Source organism: Pelodiscus sinensis, chromosome 17 (genome assembly GCF_049634645.1).
Source record: "Pelodiscus sinensis isolate JC-2024 chromosome 17, ASM4963464v1, whole genome shotgun sequence".
Taxonomy (NCBI): Eukaryota; Metazoa; Chordata; order Testudines; family Trionychidae; genus Pelodiscus; species Pelodiscus sinensis.
Genome location: NC_134727.1, coordinates 36,725,465 through 36,748,782, shown reverse-complemented (window position 1 = coordinate 36,748,782; position 23,318 = coordinate 36,725,465). Strand labels below are relative to the sequence as shown.

Sequence of the window (23,318 nt, the reverse complement as noted above, 5' to 3'; positions counted from 1 at the left end):
TTCAAGAGATCAGTAGGCCAAAGAGATTCGGAGAAGACAGAAATAGCACTCAAACCATGCTCATAGAAATTAAAAGCTGTCTCTCAAAAGGCTAGAATCAAAAATACCTGTAATTACTAATAAGTATGCATAAAATCCTTTGCTGGATACCAAGAAAAACAATTTCATTGCTTTAAAAATACATGCAAACATGAAAAAAAGAAGCTTGACTCATTCTAGCCATTGAACTATTGAAGTTGTCTGTTTGCTAATGCTTGTTGCCATAAAAAGCAGATTACTAAAATCAATAGTGAAATAGAAATCTGCCCCTGGAAAAACAGTCATTTTTCTCATTTTTCTCCTGCACTTCAGTTAGTCTATAAGGAGCCATAGGACTCCTCGCCGCTTTTGCAGATTCAGACTAACACGGCTACCCCTCTGATACTTGACAGTCATTTTTCTCTGTGGCTTCCAGCTGGAGGTAGCTTTCATCAAACTTTGTAAAAGCATTTAGACTAAGCCTGCAATGGCTGGTCTCGCCTCCTGTGACAAGAACCAGCTTCTGGCAGAAGGTCTCGCATCCAATATTTCAGACACATGCCACATTTCTAATTCAGCAAATGCATCAGCCAAGGCAGCTGATATGAGTAGCCAGGACCTCCTTTATTAGCACTGAATCCGATGTATGTAGCTGGCCAATGACTATGTGTGAAAGGCGGGGCTTTCGGTCTAAGGGACGCTGCACCAGAGAACAGCAGTTAGAACAGCAAAAACCTCAACGGAATCCAGCCGTACTCACTCACTTAGCTCTCTTGGTGTCTTTGTGCTGTCAGGCCAGGCAGGACATAGTGTGTAAGTCTCTCTCCTCTTTTCACTGGCTATCGAAGTGAGCAAATTAGCTAGCCCGAGAAAAACTGGAAGTGAGTAGAGAGCTCTCTCAACAGAACCGGCAATGGACTGGGTCGCTAACAGCTCTGATCATCTCGCTATGAAGGAGGATGTTTTCAGGAGATACTTGAACAGCACGGAGGACTACCTAGCCTTTTTATATGGACCCAAGCGGAGCCATCTGTTTTTGCCCATGACTTTGGTGTATGCCTTGATTTTTGTGGTTGGGGTGATGGGCAACCTTTTAGTGTGCCTGGTGATCCTTACGCACCGGAACATGAAAACGCCGACCAACTACTATCTCTTCAGTCTGGCCATGTCCGACCTGCTGGTGCTGCTCTTCGGGATGCCCCTGGAGGTCTACGAGATGTGGAGCAACTACCCTTTCCTGTTCGGCCCGGTGGGGTGCTACTTCAGGACAGCCCTCTTCGAGACCGTGTGCTTCGCCGCGGTTCTGAATATGGCCACCCTCAGTGTGGAACGGTACAGAGCCATCCTCCATCCTTTCCGCGCCAAGCTGGAAAGCACCCGGAAACGTGCCCGGAGGATAATCACTGTGCTCTGGATACTCTCCGTTCTCTTCTCGCTGCCCAACACCGGCACCCACGGCATCGTGCTGCAACACTTCCCCAATGGCACTCTGGTCCCCGGCTCTGCTACCTGTACCGTGGTTGTGCCCATGTGGATCTACAACTGCATCATCCAGGTCACTTCCTTCCTCTTTTATGTGTTGCCCATGGCTGTCATTAGCGTGCTGTACTACCTGATGGGGCTGAAAGTAAGTCCAAATTCAACTGTGTTCCTCCCCTCTTTAAAAGTGCCCACCTTTGCTGGCTTTCCACAAGGGAAGCAATGTGCCAAATTCATCCCTAGGGTAACACCACTGCAGAGTTAAAACAGCTACCCAGGGAATAAATTTGGGCCAATCTATTTTAAGTGCTGTGGTTTTAGATTTTAGTCACAGGTACTATGTATTAAGTCTCTTCCTCCCCCACCCCGTTTCCACAGTTTTTGACAAAGGCAAGATGCAGACTATGAGAAAAATATAAGAAGGAGGGTGTTCGCAGTGAGGGAATCCCTTGCGTTATTTGCCTCTCCCCTTCGTGTGGCTTTAGAATTTCCTCTGCATCTTTTCTTTCCTACATGGGCAGGAATAGGTGCGGAAAGAAAAGGATGGCACCCGATATGCATCTATTAAAAATTCACACACACGCTGCCACAAACTGATATGCTGCTTAGGCTCCTGCAGAGAGGACATCCAGCAAATGATTTCTTTTCAATGAACGAGTTTCGAGCGAGACTCACCTTAGTCTGGTATTAGATTTCTGTTTCCCCTCCAGACATGAGAGCTGCTTGTGAATGAACATCATTGTATGAAGGGGGGAGGGCAAAATATATTTTACTGTACTAAATGCACCTTTACTCATGGCACAACTATGAGATAAGCTGCTATTAATATTGGGAGGCTGTATTCTGATTTTCTGTTGTTTTTCAAATATAACTAGTAAAGCTGAATTTAATCTTGGCCATAAGGTGGGGGGCGGGAAGAGGATAGCTTTAATGACTTGCACAGGAAACATGTAGAGATGCATGGATGTATGGACCAGGATACCCATCATCCTAATAACAAGAATCAGTAGTTGAATGTTTGTTGCCATGTTAATGCAGTAAAAGCTCTGTTATCCAGCATGTTGCGGGGAATGAGGAGTACCTGTTAATTGACTAGTCTGGTTAACGGAGTGTTATACTTTACCAGTGGAATGCCAATTTTCACGGCATTAGAATCCAATAAAATGAATAAAGTATACAATAGTATATAGCAGTGTTTCTCAACCACTGATACGAGTACCCTTAGGAGGACTCGAGAGAAGTCTGGAGGTATGTCAACACAACTGAAATTTGGAGAAAACTGAATTTTTGTTTTAAGTTTTACAGCACTTTTTATTTTTGTACTTTTTACACCCCAAAATTTAATTGCCCACCTGGCTATAATTAAGTTGTTTAAACAAACATGTTGCAATAGTAGAAAAAAAATTGTGTGTCTGAAAACTGTAGGTCTTCGGGAGTACTTATAATTTTTTTTAAAAAGGGATATTTTATTTAAAAAAAGGTTGAGAAACACTGGTATACAGGTACTGTCCCATCCAGTAGTAGTGCAGCACTGCAGAAGTGCTTTATTTAAGCATGTAAGTATATACAGAGAAAGTTTTCTATAGAGCAGGTTATCTTATCACACTCCATATCACTATGGGCAGCGCATGGCATTTACCCAGATCTCTAACAATCCCCTTAACCCTAAAACAACACAGAACATAATTTAATGTTTCTTTCCTGTTTCAGAAGGTACTTCAGGATCTTACAGTGTGTATCAACATCAATTATCTTTGTAGAAGTAGAAGGTGTAGGGCACTAGGCTGAATCTGTAATCCCCCAGCAACATATCCTGGAAGATGCTTTTTGGAATAAATCCCTGATATTAGCTGGTTTACCTGTAATTTGCCTCTTTTCCATCAAAGCAAAGCACCAACTGTGCAATTGCATAGTGCACTGGGCAGTATACCAGTCCAGATTGATAGACTGATGTTTTGTGTTAGGAGATAACAGAAATGCTGGTTAATTGAGCTTTCTGGATAACTGAGTGCCAGATAACAGAGCTTTTACTGTGCACTGCCTCAGCTATCCTGCTTAGCATCATTAGCCGTTTGGAATGGAAATCCTTCTTAAAGTGGGAGAGAAAGAGTCCCTTACAATACCAATGTTCATCTATAAGGCTAAAGAGCCTCAAAGTTGTAGCAGCCAGCATCTCTATGCAGGAGAGAAAGGGTTAAGCTTCTGCAAAGCTGCACTTTGTGATGATTGTGGGGGTCTTTGCACAGTTTCACTGCGTATCTTTTCCCTGCATTTCAGGGCACACGGAGCTCTGCTTTGTGTTCTCCATAGGGTAATAGCTGAAAATCTCAAAGCTCAGAACGAAAAGCTTTTGCTTCATGTAAAGAACCAGAGCTCCTCATTGCCGCAGGCATTTAGATAAAATAAGCCAATGCCAAAGCCCAGCTCACACAAGCAGATTTATGAATGCTCCCAACGCTCTCTTCTGTTCAGTCTCTTCATCATCAGGGTTGGATGTCCATTCAATTAGGCCTATTTTCTCTGCTTTATGCTCCTAATACACCGTTCCGGTTTCAGCCACATCCATCCCTGGCCCAGCTCAAATGGCTTCAACACAAGTTGTGTCAGGGCAGAGTGTTTCTGTCACGGTTCCCCCCTCCCCCCGTCTCGACCGAATCACCACTCACAAAAAAATAACAAACAAAAGGAACCAAAGCCGGGGAGGCTTTGGGGTTAAGGTGCCAGCCGCCACCGGCCGGGTGGGGTCCGGGCCCTCCCTCGCTCCCGAACCTCGGCCCAGGGCCCTAACACTAGGAGCTGTAACTCCCAGTGGAAGCAGGTGGGGGCTTGCCCCTAAACTCGCCTGCTCACGGGTTCCGCGACCCTCCCTGGGCCTCTCGACCCCGCCGGCGGTGGACTCAATCCTTCCCACTCCACCCCAGGATGAACCGTTCGAGCCCCCCGTCCTCTGGTTCCTCTCCCCACCCAGTACCTATCCCTACATTCCTCTCCTGTTCCCCTCTCCCCCCTTGCTGGTCCCTCCAGCCTCTTTTATGCTCCCCTTGGGCGGTTCCCCCGACTTCCGGGTTACCGGCAGCCATTTTGCTTGTCGCGTCAGTGACGTCAGCCGACGTCATCACTGGGCGCTGCGACACGCCATCTTCCCCGCCCTCAGACCGGCCAGCCGGAGCTTTCCCCAGCCCCTGCCCGCCTCGCGGCCAGACCGGAGGTGGGTTCTCCGGGGCTGCCACCGCAGTCCCAGCGGGTCTAATAGCCCCGGGTGGTCCTTCCGCCCGCGGCTGGTGGTGGGGTTGCTCCACCCCGTCACAGTTTCATTTTTAAATGGAGGGGACTGACAAATGGTACAGTTCGGTCATTTTTCAGACAGAGATGATTTATGTCCCGCCAGCGATGAGCATGAAATCTGTCAATAAATCCGAATGCCTGCCTCCTTCTGAGCAGCGTTGTAATGCTGAGGTGAAATTAGCTCCGTCAATAACAAGTAGGGAGGTTTACTTTCAGTTCAGAGGTTCCCAAACTGGTCTAGGGAGGCATGGGGAGTCCAGTTGGTCCTCTCAGCCCTGCCGACCCCCTAAATGTTGAGGCAATAGTGTGTGCTATTGAATTGCAGGGAGAAACAACAACCCATGGCAGGGTCTCAAACTGGCAAGTGTCCTGCAAAGTTGACAACCGTATTTAAAGTAAAAACAAAACCCACACACGCAAAATATCTCCTTCCTTGTAATTCTTCCACTCTACTCTGCACTGATTAGGCCTCAGTTGGAGTATTCTGTCCAGCTGTGGACGCCACATTTCAAGAAAAATGTGGAGAAATTGGAGAAGGTTCACAGAAGATCAGCAAAAATGATTAAAGGTCTAGAAAGCCTATGAGAAAAGACTGAAAGAATTGGGTTGGTTTAGTTTGGAAAAGAGAAGACTGAGAGGGGACATGATAGCAGTTTTCAAGTAGCTATAAGAGTGTTACAAGGAGGAGGAAGAAAAATTGTTCTCCTGGACTTCTAATTACCATAAAATTTCGAGTATAATGTGCACCTATGTATAATACGCATCTGCCTTTTAAAGGTCAAAATTCTTGAATAAACTAAATACTTATCTATAATGCGCACCCCCGTTATACTCAAGATTTTAAGGTATGTATAGGAAGGCAGGGCCCCCTACGCAGCTAAACTTATGCACACTGAGCTCGTGCCTGCCGGGGGAGCCTCCCCTGCCCAGGTGTCCGTGCACTGAGCTTGTGCCTGCTGGCCCCCCCCCCGCCCTAGCCCAGCCCAGCCCAGCCCAGCCCGTGCCTGCTCCCCCTTCCCCCCCCCCCCCCCAGCTCATGCCTGCAGAGGGTGAATTTAAAACTTTTTCAAAAAACCTCCTATGGATAATGCGCACCCCGACTTTGACGTTAAAAAAACAGGAAAAAAAGTGCACACTATACTTGCAACTTTACGGTATAGGACAAGAAGCAACCGTCTTAAATTGCAGGAGGGGAGATTTAGGTTGGACACTAGGCAAAACTTCCTAACTGACAGGGTGGTGAAGCACTGGAATAAATTGCCTAGGGAGGTCGTGCAATCTCCATCATTGGAGAGATTTAAGAACAGGTTAGATAAACATCTATTAGGGATGCTCTAGATAGTGCTTGGTCCTGCCATGAGGTCAGGGGACTGGACTTGATGACCTCTTGAGGTCCCTTCCAATTCTAGTGTTCTATGATTCCCTGTGAGATTCCTGTCCCATAGAACTCCTCCTGCCCCATCAGACTGGTTACCGACCCTGCCTGTGTTTGTTTTCTGCTCTCAGTGTCTTTGTGCCTGGATTGCTAATGTGTGTGTTATAGAGGGCTCAGTCCCTGGAGGGGAAAGAAAATGCAAGCATCACCGAGGCCATGTCTTCAATAGATGGAAGACCAACACTGCTGTAATCAGTCTTCCGGAGTTTGATTTAGTGAGTCTGGTTAAGACTCACTAAATCGAACTCAAAGGGCACCCCCTTCAGCAGCCGTATTCCTGCTTATGCAAGGAGTAAGGAAAGCCAATGGGAGTATTTGCTCCCTTTGGCTCCCACTGTGGGGACAGCAGGGAAATGCAAAACAAGATATGTTGATTTCAGCCACCTAATTAACATAGCTGGATTTTCCTATCTTCATTCAAGTGTAGCCTGGGCCACGGTCCAGTCTTGCAAGGTACTGAGGATCTCCATCGCAATCAGCCATCTGCAGGATCGAGGCCTTGATGTGTAGTACTGTATCTCAGTCTGGGACCTACCCAAGTGGCTCTCGTTAGACAGCTATTGAGTGCAAGGGGTAGCTGGAAAGATGGAGAGGAGAGAATGTATCACGGTGGCAGGTAAAATAGGATCATCCATGAAGAACTGACACAAACAGAAAGAAAAATCCCTGCTGTGCAAGGCATTCACTCGAGGTCCCTGCCTCGCAAATTAATGGAACGCAAACGGCGTAGCCAGTGTGAACTTCTGAGTTAGCAGCATGCTGGACCTTCCAATTTTGTGGTGTTATTAACAGTTCTCAGCCTGTGTTGAGTTATTTATTTTCAAGTAAAAAACTCCATTGACATCAGGGAGAATTTCTGCTTATAAGTCGATGGCGAACTTCGCTGAAGTTCGCCATCGATTTATACACACACAAGGGTACTTCTGGGTGTTCTCAGTGGTCCGGACATTGGTAAGGGCATCTACTTTGCCAGCTCAAATTCTGCACAGGTCAGTAGCAGCTGAAAGTTATTGCCGTCCAATGGCTGTTTGGTGTAATTGAAACTATTTTAAAAGTCTCAAAAATTCTCATTTGTCAGTGAAGCTGTTTCCCACCAGCCCTTCTCAGGTACTCTTCCTGCTCCATGGCAACCAGTCCTCTGCCACCGTCAGTTCCTGGACTGAGAAGCAGTATTCCCCTGTAAGCTGTGCCCTTCTGCAGGTGCTCAGGAGAGAATAAACTGCCACCTTAATGCTTAGCACAGTGCCCACAGCTAGGTTTTTGTTTCTCCTGGTGGTGCACATTTCAACATGACTCGGTGTGCATACAGAAAATTATTCCGCACATAAATTGAGAATATTAGAGGGAGCAGATCTCTCAGATCCTGTCTCACCATGATGGTAAATATAAACCCTCAAGAGAACTTGCCAGGGGGAGGGGTAGTGCTCCATGAGATGATCCGTTTTTATAAAGTGACCCATAGAACAAAAAATTTGGAGAGTTATTGTTAGAAACCTCCCTGATGTGGAGAAATCATCACTAGAGGGAGATGATAGCTCTGTTTCCCAGCCTACCCAGTCTCTGCTCCTTCCCTTGATACTGCCAGTTGCTGTTGTAAGAGACAAGATGGGTGAGGGGAATAGCTTTAACTGGACCAATCTCTGTTGGTGGAAGGTACATGCTTTTGAGCACCACAGAGCTCCTCTTCCTTCCCCATCTCTCTAGGGTCGTGAGATCGCTATGGCTACAACAGTGCCAATTGCTGTGGTGACGTCTGTCCTCTGGAAATGAAACAAAGGCCAACTGGTTCCCATCTCACTGGTGCTCCGACAGGGCTGGTCTTACCATGAGGCGAACTGAGGCGGCCTCCTCAGGTGCCGCACTGTGGTGGGGGTGCCACTAGGACCCAGAGTGCAAAAAATTGTGTCTGCTGCTGGTGCAGATGTGCATAAATGGGGGCGTCATTTGAGCGCCCCTCCTCAGGGAGCAAAATGTTGCGGGCCGGCCCTGTGCTCCGAGGGGCCATGTTGACCGAATGGTATAGACAGGCAGGCCAGGCTATCTCACTTTTCAGCAGATGACAGCAACTTTTGGTTACTACTAATTTGAGTGAGAACTGGAGCCGGTGGCCTCCAGCAAAATGGTCCCAGTGCTTTCAGTGGGCTTGGAACACACAGGAACACCACACTATAATATTTGATGCCCAGTAGAACATACTCCGATATATAAATATGTGACTAACCCCACCCCCCTCATTTCTGGCTTCTTGCCCCACACATCTTTTATTTTCTCAGAGCACATCTGGGGATTCCATTTTCAGACAGCTGTGATAATCTCCCACATGGTTCATTGCACGTAATGTTAGCATTGACATGAGGATGACAAGGATGCATGCAGAAGCCCCTAGTCTAGCTAGTAATTTCTAAAGGAATCCCTCTCTGTATTTTCTCCCTCTCGGTGGCTCAGTTTTGCCTTCTCTTTGCCCACCACACTGCAGTGTCACTGGAGAGTCTGAAAATCTGGCATCACAGTACAGTACTAAAAAAATATCTGCATAGAAGAAAAAAAATGTACATTTCTGAGGTTTATTACTCTGTCCTAGCAATATATATTGACTATAGCTTTTGAGCACTTTTAGAATAAATGGCTGTTGAGACTGAAAAACCACCAAAAGGGATCTAAAGCTTTTAATCAATCTGAGCAACGATTTATTAATTTGTATGTTACGTATCAGCCAGCTTTATTCCTTAAACAACTTTGAGTAAAAATTGCAAAGGAAATAAGGAAAAATATGGGAACATGAAATTGCCTTGTAGTTGCACATAATTGTATCTACTTTCTTCTAAAGTGTGAGTTCTACCTTATAAATTGATCGGTATAAAAGCATGTCTGACATTTATCACTCTTAAAGCCCTCTTGAAAATGTATAAGATGCAATTAATCATAAGCCATTAAACAGAAAACTAAAATGCAACATGTCAGGTAAAAAGATGGAGTAGCTTGCACTCAGGAATATTTTACTAGTTTGCTTATTTTTGGCTTCTCTTTCAATGTATATATTTTCCCATATAATAAACACTTAATGGCCATTCTGTAGGTGCTGAAAAATCTTCATTAAACAACGTTCGCTGACTAGTCAAAAATTAAAATCAAAGTGCCTGCGCTCCAGTTAAATGGTCTCTGCAGATAATTTCAATTTTGGAAATGCCCATGGGGAAGGAGCCATTTTCCAACTAGTTTTAGTTTCAGATAAAATCACATCAAAAGTGTTTTTCCTTCTGATTGACTAGTTAATGGCCCATTCATCGTTAAACCACAAGCTCTCAAATCTAGCTCATCAGAAAAGCACTCCAGTAAATAACGGATTATCCAGAGTTAATTGGGATTCATTTTAATTGTATTAGTCATTTTAGGCTGTAATAAGCAGAGACAAAAATGTATCCCTGTGTGCTCTATCACCCTGTTTTTGTTGTTTGAAGGCCAAGGGAAATCTACTGAGAAAATATTAATCTTTTTTGTTGTAACCGATTGGCGTGTGTTTGAATGTGAGCATGTGCCCCACTAATCTTCGCTGCTTGATGGAATATAAGGATTCTACTTGTCAAATTCATTCCAGGGAAATTATCCTAAGCAGTTAGGACTTGATTCAAATCCCACTGAAGACCATAAGTATCTTTTCAATGACCCCTTTCAATCAAGCCCCTCGTCAGTATTTTTGGGTCATGGGGATTTTGGATGATTGCACAGAACCTAGGAATAAAATAAGAGTGGATATTTTGCAGCAAGACAACATAAAGCTGAATTTTAATAGACTTTATAGCCCAGATCCTGCACTACTCAAACTAATGAGAGGATTGTTGTTGTTGTTGTTCTTTTGCAGACTGACTTAGCTTGGATGCACATTATGTGAAATCCAGAAAATCTGTTTGTCTTCAACCTACATCTTCACTACTTCACCAGATTGAAAGTGCAACAAACCCCAAACCTTTTATCTGAACTCCCACACACATCAGGTTTAAATGGAACTTGGCGCTGACCTCCCCCAAAGTTTGATTTTGCAAAATCAAAATGAAACCAGCATGTTTTTGCAAAGCCCAATACCTTGATTTGCCCATTCTAGTGATGGAACAAAGCAAAATCCATTTATCGCACTGGTCACATCCTAAAGCTGAACTTTTCTTAGCTGGGGTCAGAAACAACCTGAATTCAAGCTACCCTTGGTTTAAGGTGGATACTAGCAACATGCAAACCAAACTGGCGATACTTTGTAAAAGCAAAGCATTGCTCATGCATTCAATTAAAAAAATTGTTGCCCACACATACAAGATCCATGTTCACTATAAACATGCCTGAAATCACTAAGACCCTCCATTCCAAGGACAGTTGAACTCAGTGAATGTCCTTTTGATATCACCAATAGGTGGCGCTGTGGAGCGGGATAGTTTACAATAGAATTGCATGCAGAATTAGTAGTGCGGCCAGTCAGACTCCATAATGTTTCAGAGGAAATCACGTTGTTGCTTTCCCTCTTTTCCCCCAACCAGCTGAGAGGAGAGAAATCTTTGGAAGCAGATGAAATGGCTGTGTCTATTCAGAGACCCTCCAGAAAATCAGTCACCAAGATGCTGTGTACGTAATTGGTTCTTTTTTCAGATGTATTATTTAACATGGGCAAGAAGGTGCAGAAAAGGAAGGTGCAGAAAAAAATCTAGAGAAGTTGAAATCTAGGTTTAATTCACAGGTGGGATATATCTGATGAGCAATTCAAGTTAACGACAAACAACCCTTTCCCTAATTATACCCATTGGATATCTCTGATCCAGAAAGGTGTAGCTTGGGACTTAGACTCATAGACTCATAGACTTTAAGGTCAGAAGGGACCACTATGATCATCCAGTCTGACCCCCCGCACAGTGCAGGCCACAGAATCTCACCCACCCCTCCCAGAATAATCCTCTCACCTATATATCAGATATTGAAGACTTACTGCTGTTCATTGGGATGTATGTCTGGGGTTCCATGCCTGGATGAGTAGGGAGCTTTTCCCATTAATGTTAAGATGGATTAGCAGCCATGTCTTTAAAAAACGTACATGCCAGCTCCTTATGCTATATTCATCTCTAATCTGTGCTATCAGCCAAGAGTGGCCAATCCTTCATTGTTGCGATGAGTGCTAAAATTCACTCTTTCCCCCCACTTCAAACAACTGCAAACTTCTGAAGCAAGCAAGTAACTATGTGTTGCCTATATATAATCTTCCACTGACCCCTTCAGATGCTGGTTGGTATAGATTTCAAAATAAGCGGCCTGTTGTTTTGAAAGTACGGGTTTGGTAGGCTACGTCTACACACAGTGCTATTTTGGGATACTGGAGGTATTCTGAAATAGCTATCCCACGTCTTAACAATGTCTTTTACACAAACATCACGTTCCCTGGCATCTGTACCCTTTCCAAAGACTGCCCGGCCAATCTACATTCATCATTTTTACTTATCCCCACTTATCAGGGCCTTCGATGGCTCCTTGATTTTTACTTATCCCCACTTATCAGGGCCCTCGATGGCTCGTGGCAAGATACGGAGCCCCCCCGCAAGCCCACCATTTGCGTATCTGTGCTGCAACAGCCTTGAAAACACAAACATAGGGGCTGTCTTGAAAATATACACAGCCACCCACCACGACCAGCCAGGCCCTACAATTGGAACAGGAACTATCCAAGAAACCAAAGCCACTCAACACATTTCAGGAAATAGTGTCTCCATGGAAGAGAGCTTTGAGACAACTTTAACTTCTGTGTATTCTGAATACGGCCGGCATTTCTTTCCGATCCTGCGCAACACCAGTTAGTCTGGGAAAACAGACTCAATTGACTGTGTGATAGAGCCGGTGGGGAGGGGATCTGAAAGGATCTCACCCAGTGTGAAAATCGTAGGATGTGCAGGTCTGCCTCACCACCCTGCAAGTTACAAGCAGTATTCCCTGGAAATTAGTCCGGAGCCAGGAGCTTGGTTTTTCCAGTGAGAGAAGCTGACTGCTCCAGAGGCCACCAAGTTCAAAACTCCACTGATGGCATGAATTCTGCTGGTTCTGCCAAAGTTTGCTTAGGGTGAAGTGCCGTAGAAGCTAAATCACCAGCTCCCCTAGAAACTCACCGGGGTATTTAAAACAATGAGAAGTATGGGTTCTTTCGAAAAAGCAATCGGAAGCAAATATGCAAATGAAGCACGGGATATTTAAATCTCCGCTTCATTGGCGCTTTCAATCGGGCTCATTTACATTCCTTTTTTGACAGAGGAATGTAGTCTAGACGAGTCCTCAGTGTTTGCTCAAAATGCAAACCAGCGAGAAATGGTGGGGGAGGGGCGGATTTCTAATTCAGTTTGCAGTTTGTTTGGCAGACAGTGGAGGGAAACGCAAAGCTGATAACGAACCAGGTTACAAAATAAGGGCGCTGTGGGTTCCCACGGGATAAATGCTTGTAACCACCTCAGACTTTTCATCCAGCTTATGTACCACTGAGACCATGTCTACACTAGGAAACTATTTCCAAATAACTAAAACTGAATTAATAACTCCCGAAATAACCAAAATGAAATAGCGTGTCCTCACTATGTAGAAGCCTTGAAATTAGTCCAAGGCAGGATCCATTATTGTGGACCCACTACCTCAATTTAGAGCCCCAGGACACACAGTTTGAATTACTCTGGGGAGTAGTTATTTTGCAATAGCGGCACGGGATCATCCACACTACACCTATTTCGAAATAACTATTTCATAATTATCATTATTCCTCAGGAAAACAGGACTACAGATTTTGAAATATGCAGCCCGTTACTTCAAAATAACGGGCTTTGACACTCCACTTATTAATTCAATCAAGGAGGAGTTATTTCGAAATAAGCTTGTAGTGTAGATCAGGGTTGACAAGTGGAATTGAACCAAGGTCCTGTGGAACTTAGCATAAGCTAAGGCTGTAGAGCAGACTCATTATTCACTCTGTAAGCGGTCTTGGAGCCAACAGGGTACCATACCCAGCAGGCGTGTGGGTTACACTTACTGAACCTGACTCAATCAATGCAAGGTACAGTAAAACTCCAATAGTCCGGCATCCAATAGTCCGGCACTCCTAATAGTCTGGCATTAAAATGGCAAGAGCCTAGTGAGTGAGCTTCAGCAAAAAATGAGTCACAAGGTAACAGCGGCAGCAGCTGAACTGAGCAAAAAGGGTAAAAAGGCTTTAAAAAAACTAAAACATTACAGTATACTGTATACAGTATGTACAATAAAAAGGGTTAAGAATACTTTATATACAGTATATATATATATATATAACCATCTTATAGTACCTCCTGATAGTCCGGCATATCTGATAATCCGGCACCACCTAGGTCCCATAGGTTCCGGATTATCGGAAGTCTACTGTAACAGGACATATATACTTGTGTAATGCTCTTCCTCTTCTCCTTCCCACAAATCAGTCGTTCTGGTGATGGTATTCGCCATATGCTGGGCCCCCTTTCACATTGATCGACTCTTCTTCAGCTTTGTCGTGGAGTGGACTGAGCCACTGGCTAATGTGTTCAACCTCATCCACGTTGTGTCAGGTAATGGTCTTTATTAGGGCTTGGGAAGCAGTATCGCTGGGGAAAATAATATTTTCAAATGGGGAGAGAAGGCTTTCAAGGCAACTAGAGAGTAAATTATTTATAAGCGTATTGATGTTCCAATGTTAGTCCTTGGTTATTAGAGAGAGAAGGTGGGTGAAGTAATATATTTTACTGGATTGTGAAAGAGATAAATCTTCCAGATTTGTTTTTTTTCCCTTTAGACCTAAAGAGGAGCTCTATGATCAAAAGCTTGTTTCTTTCACCAACAGAAACCGATCCAATAAAATATATTATCCCACTCACCTTGTCTCTCGAATAGCCTGGGATCCAAATGGCTAGAACTCCATCAGGGCTGCCAATGGTGGAGGGATAGGGGCAGGGCTCCAGCGTGCCACTGCTGCTACCATGGCAATAGTGATGGCTGCAACCCGAGCGCCTTTAAATCACTGCTGGAGCCACATGCGGGGCTGTCCAGCTGGTGCTGAGGGCTGGCTCTGCAAACATTCCTCAATTACATTATTCTGAGTTCTTTCCAGTCCCTCTGTTAAATAGATTATTACACTTGATTATGTTTGGGCACTCAAGCAGATGCTAGGTGGCTCACAGAAAAAAGGCAAGACTCCGTCTTTGTCTCTCCAGCCCCCGCTGGAAAAAAAAAGGCCTATCATAAAAAGTCAGACATGATGCAATGTGTGGGGATAACAGACACATAACACTGGGGAAGGGAACAGGAAGGACAAACGCATGGTTGTTTTCTTGAAGCAAATCTGCATCCAGATGCTTCTATGAAATATGTTTTTTCTCGCATTAAAGGTACTGAATTAGTCCGCTTTATGTAGCCAGTGTAGAAAAGGAGAGATGAATATAATGGCCCATATTAGGCTGTCAATTAATTGGTGTAAAATTGGAATAATGCGATTTATGCTGGGATAGTGGAGCAGAATTTGGACCCCTATATTACAAGATATCATAGAGCCGTGTGCCTTGTCAGCTGGGCACTTGGGCAGGCCAGGCAGAAGATATTCCAATGCGGCCCAGCTGATCAGCAGAGTGCCTACTGCTAGGTTTTTTGTTCTACTGGTAGTGCACATCCATACTTCCAGGGTGCACATAAAAAAATTATTCTGCACGTAGGTGGAAAAATCCACACATGAAAGATTAGAGGGAACATTGTCATAGAGTCATGGAATTTAAGATCATAAGGGCCCACCAGATCATCCAGTCTGGCCTCCCGTGCAGCACAGGCCACCAACATGAGCCAGCACCCCCACACTAAATCCCACAACTACAATGAAACCAATGTATTACAGCTCACCAGAGGCTAGGCTATTACATGCCATGGGAAGGACCATGGTGGACCAGTGTCCAAGGCCTGTGCAATAACAGGGAAATGATTAAGTGAGAGAGATCCAAACATTCCCGGCCAATGACAACCACCCTCATGCTGCAGAAGAAGGCAAAAGAACTCCGCACCTATGAAGAACTAGATACATTCATGGAGGTTAGGCCTATCAATACTTATTAGCAGGGTTCGACAAATAATGTAATCTTCTTGCCTGTGGCAAGTAGATTACAACCTGGAAGAGCCGGCGCAGAGCGATCTGTGCATGCGCAGAGCGCAGCACCGCGTGGCTGGCAAGCAGGGCTCACCGCCACTTGGCGAGCCCTGCTTATTAGCCAGGGTGGATAGAGATGTAGTCCCAGGCTCTGTTTGTCAGACGCTGGGAATGGGCGACGGGATGGATCACGGGATGAATTCCCTGTTCTCTTCCCTCTGGGGCACCTGGCGTTGGCCACTGTCAGCAGACAGGACACTGGGGGAGATGGACCTTTCGTCTGACCCTGTCTGGCTGGTCTTATGTTCGCCCTCCCAGGCCACTGCCAATCTGAGCTGAGGGGAAATTCTTCCCAGCTCCACTGATTCCGTGAGTAAGAATCAGCCGGCCAATTTCCTGAGGGGGAGGGAATGCTCAGTGCTAACTCAGGGCTCTGGCCTTCTCCCTCCAATGTGTCATCTTCAGCCAGGGCCAGCCTAGTGCTTCAGTGGAAGTAGATAAAACCCCTCCCAGGCAGGTGGGTCGAAAGCCACTGTGGGCCCTGAGGCTAGCTATGGGGTGGGGGGCAGCTCTGCACCTCATGTGGAAGGGGCAGGGCTGAGGGCAGCCAGCCCTTAGCGCCATCCAGACCACAGTGCACCCCTCCCCCAATCTTCAGAGCCATTTGGAGTGGCGTTCCAGGCCCCTTTGAATCTCTGGGTCTGAGGCAATTGCTCCCTTTACCCCACTCCCTCACTTCCTGCTAGTGGGTTTGCTCCCAGAATACATTGGTGGAATACAATATCAGTACAATCAGACCCAAATGCTTGATTTTGCCCATATGTTGTTTCTCAGAAAGATTTAGGGCGACACTTCCTAAGGGTGAGGAAGGGTTGTACCATAGGGCTCACAAAGAGCAGCGGCATGAGCCAACAGTATATCTGCAGAAGACCATGCTGTCCTCTGGGATTTACACTAGTGAAATAGAAGGCAGAATCTGGCTCCATCCATGGTTTGTTGCCTAGTGATCTTCTCATTGAAAGAGACTTCTTAAAAGTAGGTGCTGTCAATGGGCCAAATCATCCTGACCCTGTGTGCCAAGTGGTACTCCACTAACACACCCAAGTTACACTTTCAGCAAGAGGGTACTCCACTAAAACACCCAAGTTACACCTTCACCAAGAGGGTACGCCGCTAACACACCCAAGTTACACCTTCACCAAGAGGGTACTCCACTAACACACCCAAGTTACACCTTCAGCAAGAGGGTACTCCACTAAAACACCCAAGTTACACCTTCACCAAGAGGGTACGCCACGAACACACCCAAGTTACACCTTCACCAAGAGGGTACTCCACTAACACGCCCAAGTTACACCTTCACCAAGAGGCATAGTGTGTATAGCATTGGAAAACAGAGTGGAACATACTGGGAGACTGGAGCTGAAGAACATATGAGTGTGACATGATCCACTTAGCTCTGCATCTGCCAGCATCGCAGCAGAGGGACAACACAAGACAAACTGCAGCCATCAAATATCCTCCCTGACAGTCATTCGTTTCCAGAGTGTGCAGTGCAAAACAATACAGCACAATCCACCTCCCCTGGGAGCCGGGCTCCTTCCTAAATTTCAGCGCAGCATTTATTGCAAAGTGTCTCGAGGCCTCGCTGGGGATTATGCTTCCTCTAAAATTCCCGAAACATCCAGGATGCTGCTGGTGGTGTGAATACTCACCACTAGTGAGAACCAAGATGCCACAAATCAGGGTGAGCCGAAGTCAGTATTTTGACTTCATTAACATATTCGCCAACCAATGCTGTTGCTGCTCCACCAGCTCCGATGTCTACATAGGCACAAACACGTTCTCCTGGAGGATTTTTCAGTGAAGCCATGAATCTGATCAAAAGGCCACACTTCATATTCCCTCCCACACCTGAGGATGATGATTAAAGATTTATATGGCTGCCAACAATAACAGGAAAAGAACTAGTTTCTTCCAGGGAAAGTTTCTTCTTTCTTAGCCTGCCATGGGAAAATGTGGATTGTGGTTCCAAAGTGGTAGTTAGATGAGCAACATACATTCAGCATTGATGTAGGTATTTCAAGAGACTTCTTTCATTGTTCAGACTTTCCTTACTCCGTTCTTCTGATTTTTTCCAGCACCTTTGAAGTCATGTACCTCATGGCTACGTTACGAAGCAGAGACTCTCTTTTCTGAGCATACTCCATCTGCTAATTAGCCATCTCTCACATTTTGTTTTTCTCTTGTAGGCGTTTTCTTCTATCTGAGCTCCGCTGTGAATCCCATCATTTACAACCTGCTTTCCCGTCGCTTCAGAACGGCTTTCCTCAACGTGATCTCTCCTCCGTGCGGGCGCTGGTGCACCAAACAGCCTACCAGTGAGATTCCAGCCCAGCGGAGCATCTTCCTGGTGGGGGACCACGCTCTAAGGAACTGTGCTGAGGAAGCAAGCTCGCTGTGCATGCGCAGAACGTCTGTCTGTAGCTCTCAGCTTTCTACTGGCCTATGACTTTATTTTGTGCTGTGAATGGGACAAAAGTCAAGGAAAATAACTTTTTTTCTTTTAAAAAACATAGGCAGGGTTTGGGGGTGCAATCCACCCCACTAAGAGGTTGGGTCACTTCTTCCCCGGTAATTCTGGGGACCTCATTCTGCTTTGTGGCTGTAGCTCCCAAGTAAGGCTACTCGCAACCAGCCTTTACCAGCATGCAAGTTGCCTCTTACATGCTAGAGACAGCCCTGGGTCAGCATTTCTGATCCTGGTAGCCTGTCTACAACCTCATGCTGGCTTCCACCAGCCTGGGTTCCAAACAGCAAGATGACCCCAGCATGCTACCTATCCTGAATTTTACCAAAGCCATGATCTGCAATGTCCAGCCTTCCCCTGGAGAGTTTGGAGACATAATGAGTTTCATTTCTCCTTTAAAGAGACAAAATGCATGTTACAACTTACTAATGTAATTAGTTGTAAATGCACCATTCTCTTCAAACACAGAGGTGAATTGGCTGATCGTAAAAATAAAACAAAATTATTAACAATAGGACATAGGTTAAGTGATGCCAAGTAAAAGGTTAAAGGTAAAGATGGTTACAAGCAAGTAAAAGTGAAAACACTAGTCTAAAAATCTAAAACTTAATCTAGCTACATACAGGCTTTGTTCAAGGTGGTTTCTCTCATGAGTTATTCTTCTTCCCAGTTCAGGCTGACTTCCCCTCCATCAGGACCTTCCACTGAAATACAAAAGGCTGGTTCCGTTGTCTTCCTAGTTGAAAGAACTTTGCTTAAGCAGGTTTCTTACCTGTTTCCAGAGACTTCTTTCTCAGCTCTCAAGAGCTCTGTGTCCTTGTGTCTGCTGGTGGTGGATGTGAAAGATGGCTTTTGTCTATATGTACCTATATGCCTAAGAGCAATGACTTTATGTCAAGAGGCAGGATGACTGCACGCTGTTCTTCCCATCCTGACTTTTCATCCCCCTTATGCAAATGGGGCTTTGATTGTTTTGACTACACCATGTTTAATTTGCATAGGAGACAGGTGGACAGCTGCCATTTCTCCTGTCTGGGAGGGAACCTGTTTCATCTTGTTTGGCCTTTCAAGCATAATATCAGTAATTAACGATATTTTCTCATGTGTTAATACAAACAAATCCACCATCTGGGTGCCACTGGCTTTCAGAAAAAGACTCATTCTATACACTTTTATAAGACGGTAATATTGTACACAATTTGTTGATTCAATTGCTTATCACTTGAGGTTCAGTGCCACTTATTTATAGACCAGTAAACCTTTCCAATGGATTTGGGTCACCTAACAAAAATATATTCAAAAGCATATTCAAGCTTTGAGAAAGAGAATAGTGCTTCTTTTGCCACCAAACTTTAATTTGCCTGTCTTCCCTTACTGGTGTTTGCTGAATCCTGTATCATTCCTTATCCTGCAATCTTTCCCCACTCCCCAGCTCATGTTAATTTGATGGCCCTGTTTGCTTCTTTGATCAGCCTGGTCATCAGAGAGAGACAATGAAGGTACATTGACATATAAGCAGCAAACACATTCCTTTGTCCAGCTCCCTTGGTTTAAACACATTTTAGATATAACTGGGGCTTGATATAGATTGACATGATTTTCCGGAAATGCTTTTAACGGAAAAGTTTTCTGTTAAAAGCGTTTTCGGAAAAGAATGTCTAGATTGACATGGATGCTTTTCCGCAAAAGCACTTTTTGCGGAAAAGCGTCCGTGCCAATCTAGATGCGCTTTTCCGCAAAAAAGCCCCGATCGCCATTTTCGCGATCAGGGCTTTTTTGCGCAAAACAAATCTGAGCTGTCTACACTGGCCCTTTTGCGCAAACGGGAGCAGCATAGTATTTCCGGAAGAAGCACTGATTTCTTCCATGAGATCGTCAGTGTTCTTGTGGATATTCAAGCGGCCAGTGTAGACAGCTGGCAAGTTTTTCCACAAAAGCAGCTGCTTTTGTGAAAAAACTTGCCAGTCTAGACACAGCCCCAGTGTATAGCCGTAACTCTTCATACACACTGCGTACATACATCATGCAAGAAGATTAATGATCAGTGAGAGATTAGTTTCCCAACGACATATTACATGATACCTTTTAGATACAGATGATAATCAGAGAAGATACATTGACTTGATCAGGCCAGCTGAAATCCATTACCTGAAGTCACTAACCCCCTTGCCTCTTGCACTGAGATGCCCATAGAGTCACAAACACCCCTTACAAAGCTACAGGAAGGTTTGACCTACTTCATCTCAGTTAGTGGCTTAGCCCACTTTCCTGGACAGAGCATCAGCTACCATATAGAAAAAACCTGTTTTGCCTCCCTTGTCCATTTACAGTCTCTGGGTCCAAGTATCAGCAAGTATCCATATTTTCCCCTACTGAGTCGTTACAAACATTTCATGGTGACAGAAATGACCAATGTGGTGTTAGATTCCATATAATATATCAGATGGCACCTTTTAAATATATAGCATGACACCAGTGTCTGCGATGTAATGAGCATGCCAGGCCCACCGGGAATTCCAGTCAGAAAAGCAGAAAACCACAAATATAATGGTCACACCGGGTCAGCAGAAACTTCAGTGAGACGGGCAGTGTCCTGATGGGTGATTGACAAGGCTGCGTGTGATAGGTGATTGACAATCATTGTCTCTGCCAATGAGGAAGGAGGAGGAGTGTAACTCATTGACTGTGAACTCTTGGGGTGTGTCTAGACTACATGCCTCCTTCGACGGAGGCATGTAGATTAGCCAGATCGGAAGAGGGAAATGAAGCCGCGATTAAAATAATCGCGGCTTCATTTAAATTTAAATGGCTGCCCCGATCTGCCGATCAGCTGTTTGTCGGCAGATCGGGGGAGTCTGGACGCGATGCCCCGACAAAGAAGCCTTTCTTCATCGACACAGGTAAACCTGGTTTCACGAGGCTTACCTGTGTCGATGAAGAAAGGCTTCTTTGTCGGGGCATCGCGTCCAGACTCCCCCAATCTGCCGACAAACAGCTGATCGGCAGATCGGGGCAGCCATTTAAATTTAAATGAAGCCGCGATTATTTTAATCGCGGCTTCATTTCCCTCTTCCGATCTGGCTAATCTACATGCCTCCGTCGAAGGAGGCATGTAGTCTAGACACACCCTTGCAGTAATGTTTTATTAGGATGTGTCTTCCCAGTTCATTTCTATTTTAATCCAAGGTATCGTTATGGTTCTTGCTCACCATGATGAATGCAATTACGGATGGAGGTAGCATTGGAATGGCAACTGCAGTGTTAATTTCATATCCTGCCTGCGGTCTATTTTACATTCACAGTCCCACTGGAGTTGGGAAGGACTAGCCAGTGCTGATCCAACTCAATGGTTTTTATGAAAAATGGGTTATTTTATGTAATAGACATGTTTATGCACAACGTCCATATATGTTCTAAATGTTCACGTTGAAAAGTTGTGGGTGTTGACAATGGAAATGAACACATTTGGTTTGAGAATTTTTGACAAAACCTAGGGAAAAATCAATAAACATGGTTCCATAAAAACAAAAAAAAATAATTTTCATTGAATTTATTTTGTATTCTGACTGAATGTTGGCTCTTTTTAGCTATTTGGTGTTTCAGACATTTTAACAGTGAACTGCAAGTGTCATTAAACCATTAGCTACACTTTTATTTTCTTAAGACAAAACAGCACACTAAGAAAAGAGGACATGCATGTCTCCATACGGAGAAGAACATTCTCTCAGCTTGTTCACCTTATACAGAACGTTTAGATCTCCGTTTCTGATAGTACTATTTATAGAATGATCTGAAATTTTAAAGTAACCTCCAGTTTGTGCCAGCTTTGTCCTTGGTACCACGCTATACTTTCCCATATCTTATTTTGAATACAACATTGCAAGTGTGGATGAGCCATAAAAGTATTCCCTAAATGGATTTGGTACACTCTCTAGTCTGGCACTCTCTGGTCCAGCAACATCCATGGTCCAGCATGATTATAGTTAGCTGGAAGTCCACTTATCAAGGGTGTGGCCAAGTTTCCCGCTGTCTAATAAAGACTGTTTACAGCCACCAGTCCTGGGTCTGGCCCACAAAAGTTCATCACCTATTAAACCATCTTGTTAGTCTTTAAAGTGCTACATAGTTTGTCCTTTTGTTTTAGCAAGATCAGACTAACACGGCTACATCTCTAGTGCTCTGTGATGTTATTTAGCTCTAATTAACCACTAAATGTCTTCTAAAAGCCCAGCAAGCAGTGGAAGAGAGGCAGAGGATTGGGTACCTACTGGTGCAGCTCCCTGGGGGAGCACAGGTAACTCCATGCCACCCCACCCTTTCAGGCGCTGCCCCCTGCCGCTCCCATTGGCTGCGAGTCCTGGCCTGTGGAGCAGCCAGCTTTGCAGGGACTTTAGCACCCGACTGCTTTCCCAACGTCCCCTGCACTCCTGCTGCAGGGGGGTGCAGCCCCAAGCTTTGTTGATTTGGCCCATGGGCCACCGGTTCCCCATCCCTGCTTTAAGTGAAGAAATGGCCTTGAGTGACTCCAAATATTGACGCTTCTAATCTTGCTTGTGCATTATTCCACATGTGCTAGACATGGGTCAAAGCCATGGGATCGGCACTTGCTGCCACCAGAAGTCTCTGAAGACAAGTACTTAGCAAGAGGTATAAAAGAACTGCACTATGGCATGGTGCTGAAGACGACCAGAGGTGATTTTGGAAGGCTTAAGCACAGTCTAGTGTTTCAGGGCTCACACCCAGGTCTATGTATGGGCACAGCTACACTGAAAAAGAAAACCCCGCTCCTAGGGTTGCCAGATACTTTCACAAAAAATCCTGAACATGACAGGGAAAAAAAACCCGAGGAGCTAAAGTTGTTGAGCAAAAAAAAAAAAAGTTGCTGCACCTTTAAATATCCCCATGCTCCTCGCTGCCCCGCCCTTGTCAGATGGAGCAGGGGAAGAATGTTCCCGCCAGCCGTCCATCCGAAGGTATTACATGTCCGGTATTTTCTGGGTTTTTTTACAGGACAGGGGCCAGAAATAATGGACTGTCCGTGAAAACCAGACACCTGGCAACCCTACCCACTCCAGCTCAGAGGACAGGTCAATTGACTTGTGCTTGTGAGGCTCATGCTGCAGGACAGAAAATGGCCTGCTCTCAAGATCTTCCCCCTTGCTGGATTTCAGAGTCCAGGCTCTTGCCTGAGCCCAAATGTCTATGCTGCTATTTTTAGCCTGGAAGCTCAGTTGACCGGGCTCTAAGGCTCATCGCTGTGTTTTCTTATTGTTTTCTGCAGTGTAGAGAAATGAGAACTAGATGCTGAGATCCCGTCTGCTACTGCAGGGTTCTTAGCTCTCCTGAAGCATCTAGGTCTAGCCACTGGGAGAGGCGTGATACTGGAGTAGTTGGGCTTTGGGTCTGATCCAGTCTGGCAATTTCCAGGT

The 23,318-nt window shown here is 45.1% G+C and overlaps 1 protein-coding gene across 1 annotated transcript; it reads left to right on the top strand.

The window, feature by feature from the left end:
- The first annotated feature begins 931 nt into the window (after nt 1-931).
- On the top strand, nt 932-17,872 carry NMUR2 (neuromedin U receptor 2). Its single transcript, XM_006138268.3, has 4 exons — nt 932-1,645; nt 10,741-10,825; nt 13,675-13,800; nt 17,612-17,872. Exons 1-4 carry the CDS (start codon nt 932-934, stop codon nt 17,869-17,871), a joined length of 1,185 nt encoding a protein of 394 aa, XP_006138330.1. The 3' UTR covers nt 17,872.
- The last annotated feature ends 5,446 nt before the right edge of the window (nt 17,873-23,318 follow it).

Coding starts and splice junctions, on each gene's coding strand:
- NMUR2 (XM_006138268.3), top strand. CDS start 932: ATGGACTGGGTCGCTAACAGCTCTGATCATCTCGCTATGAAGGAGGAT. Junction 1,646..10,740: donor ACTACCTGATGGGGCTGAAA/GTAAGTCCAAAT, acceptor TCCCCCAACCAG/CTGAGAGGAGAGAAATCTTT. Junction 13,801..17,611: donor CCTCATCCACGTTGTGTCAG/GTAATGGTCTTT, acceptor TTTCTCTTGTAG/GCGTTTTCTTCTATCTGAGC.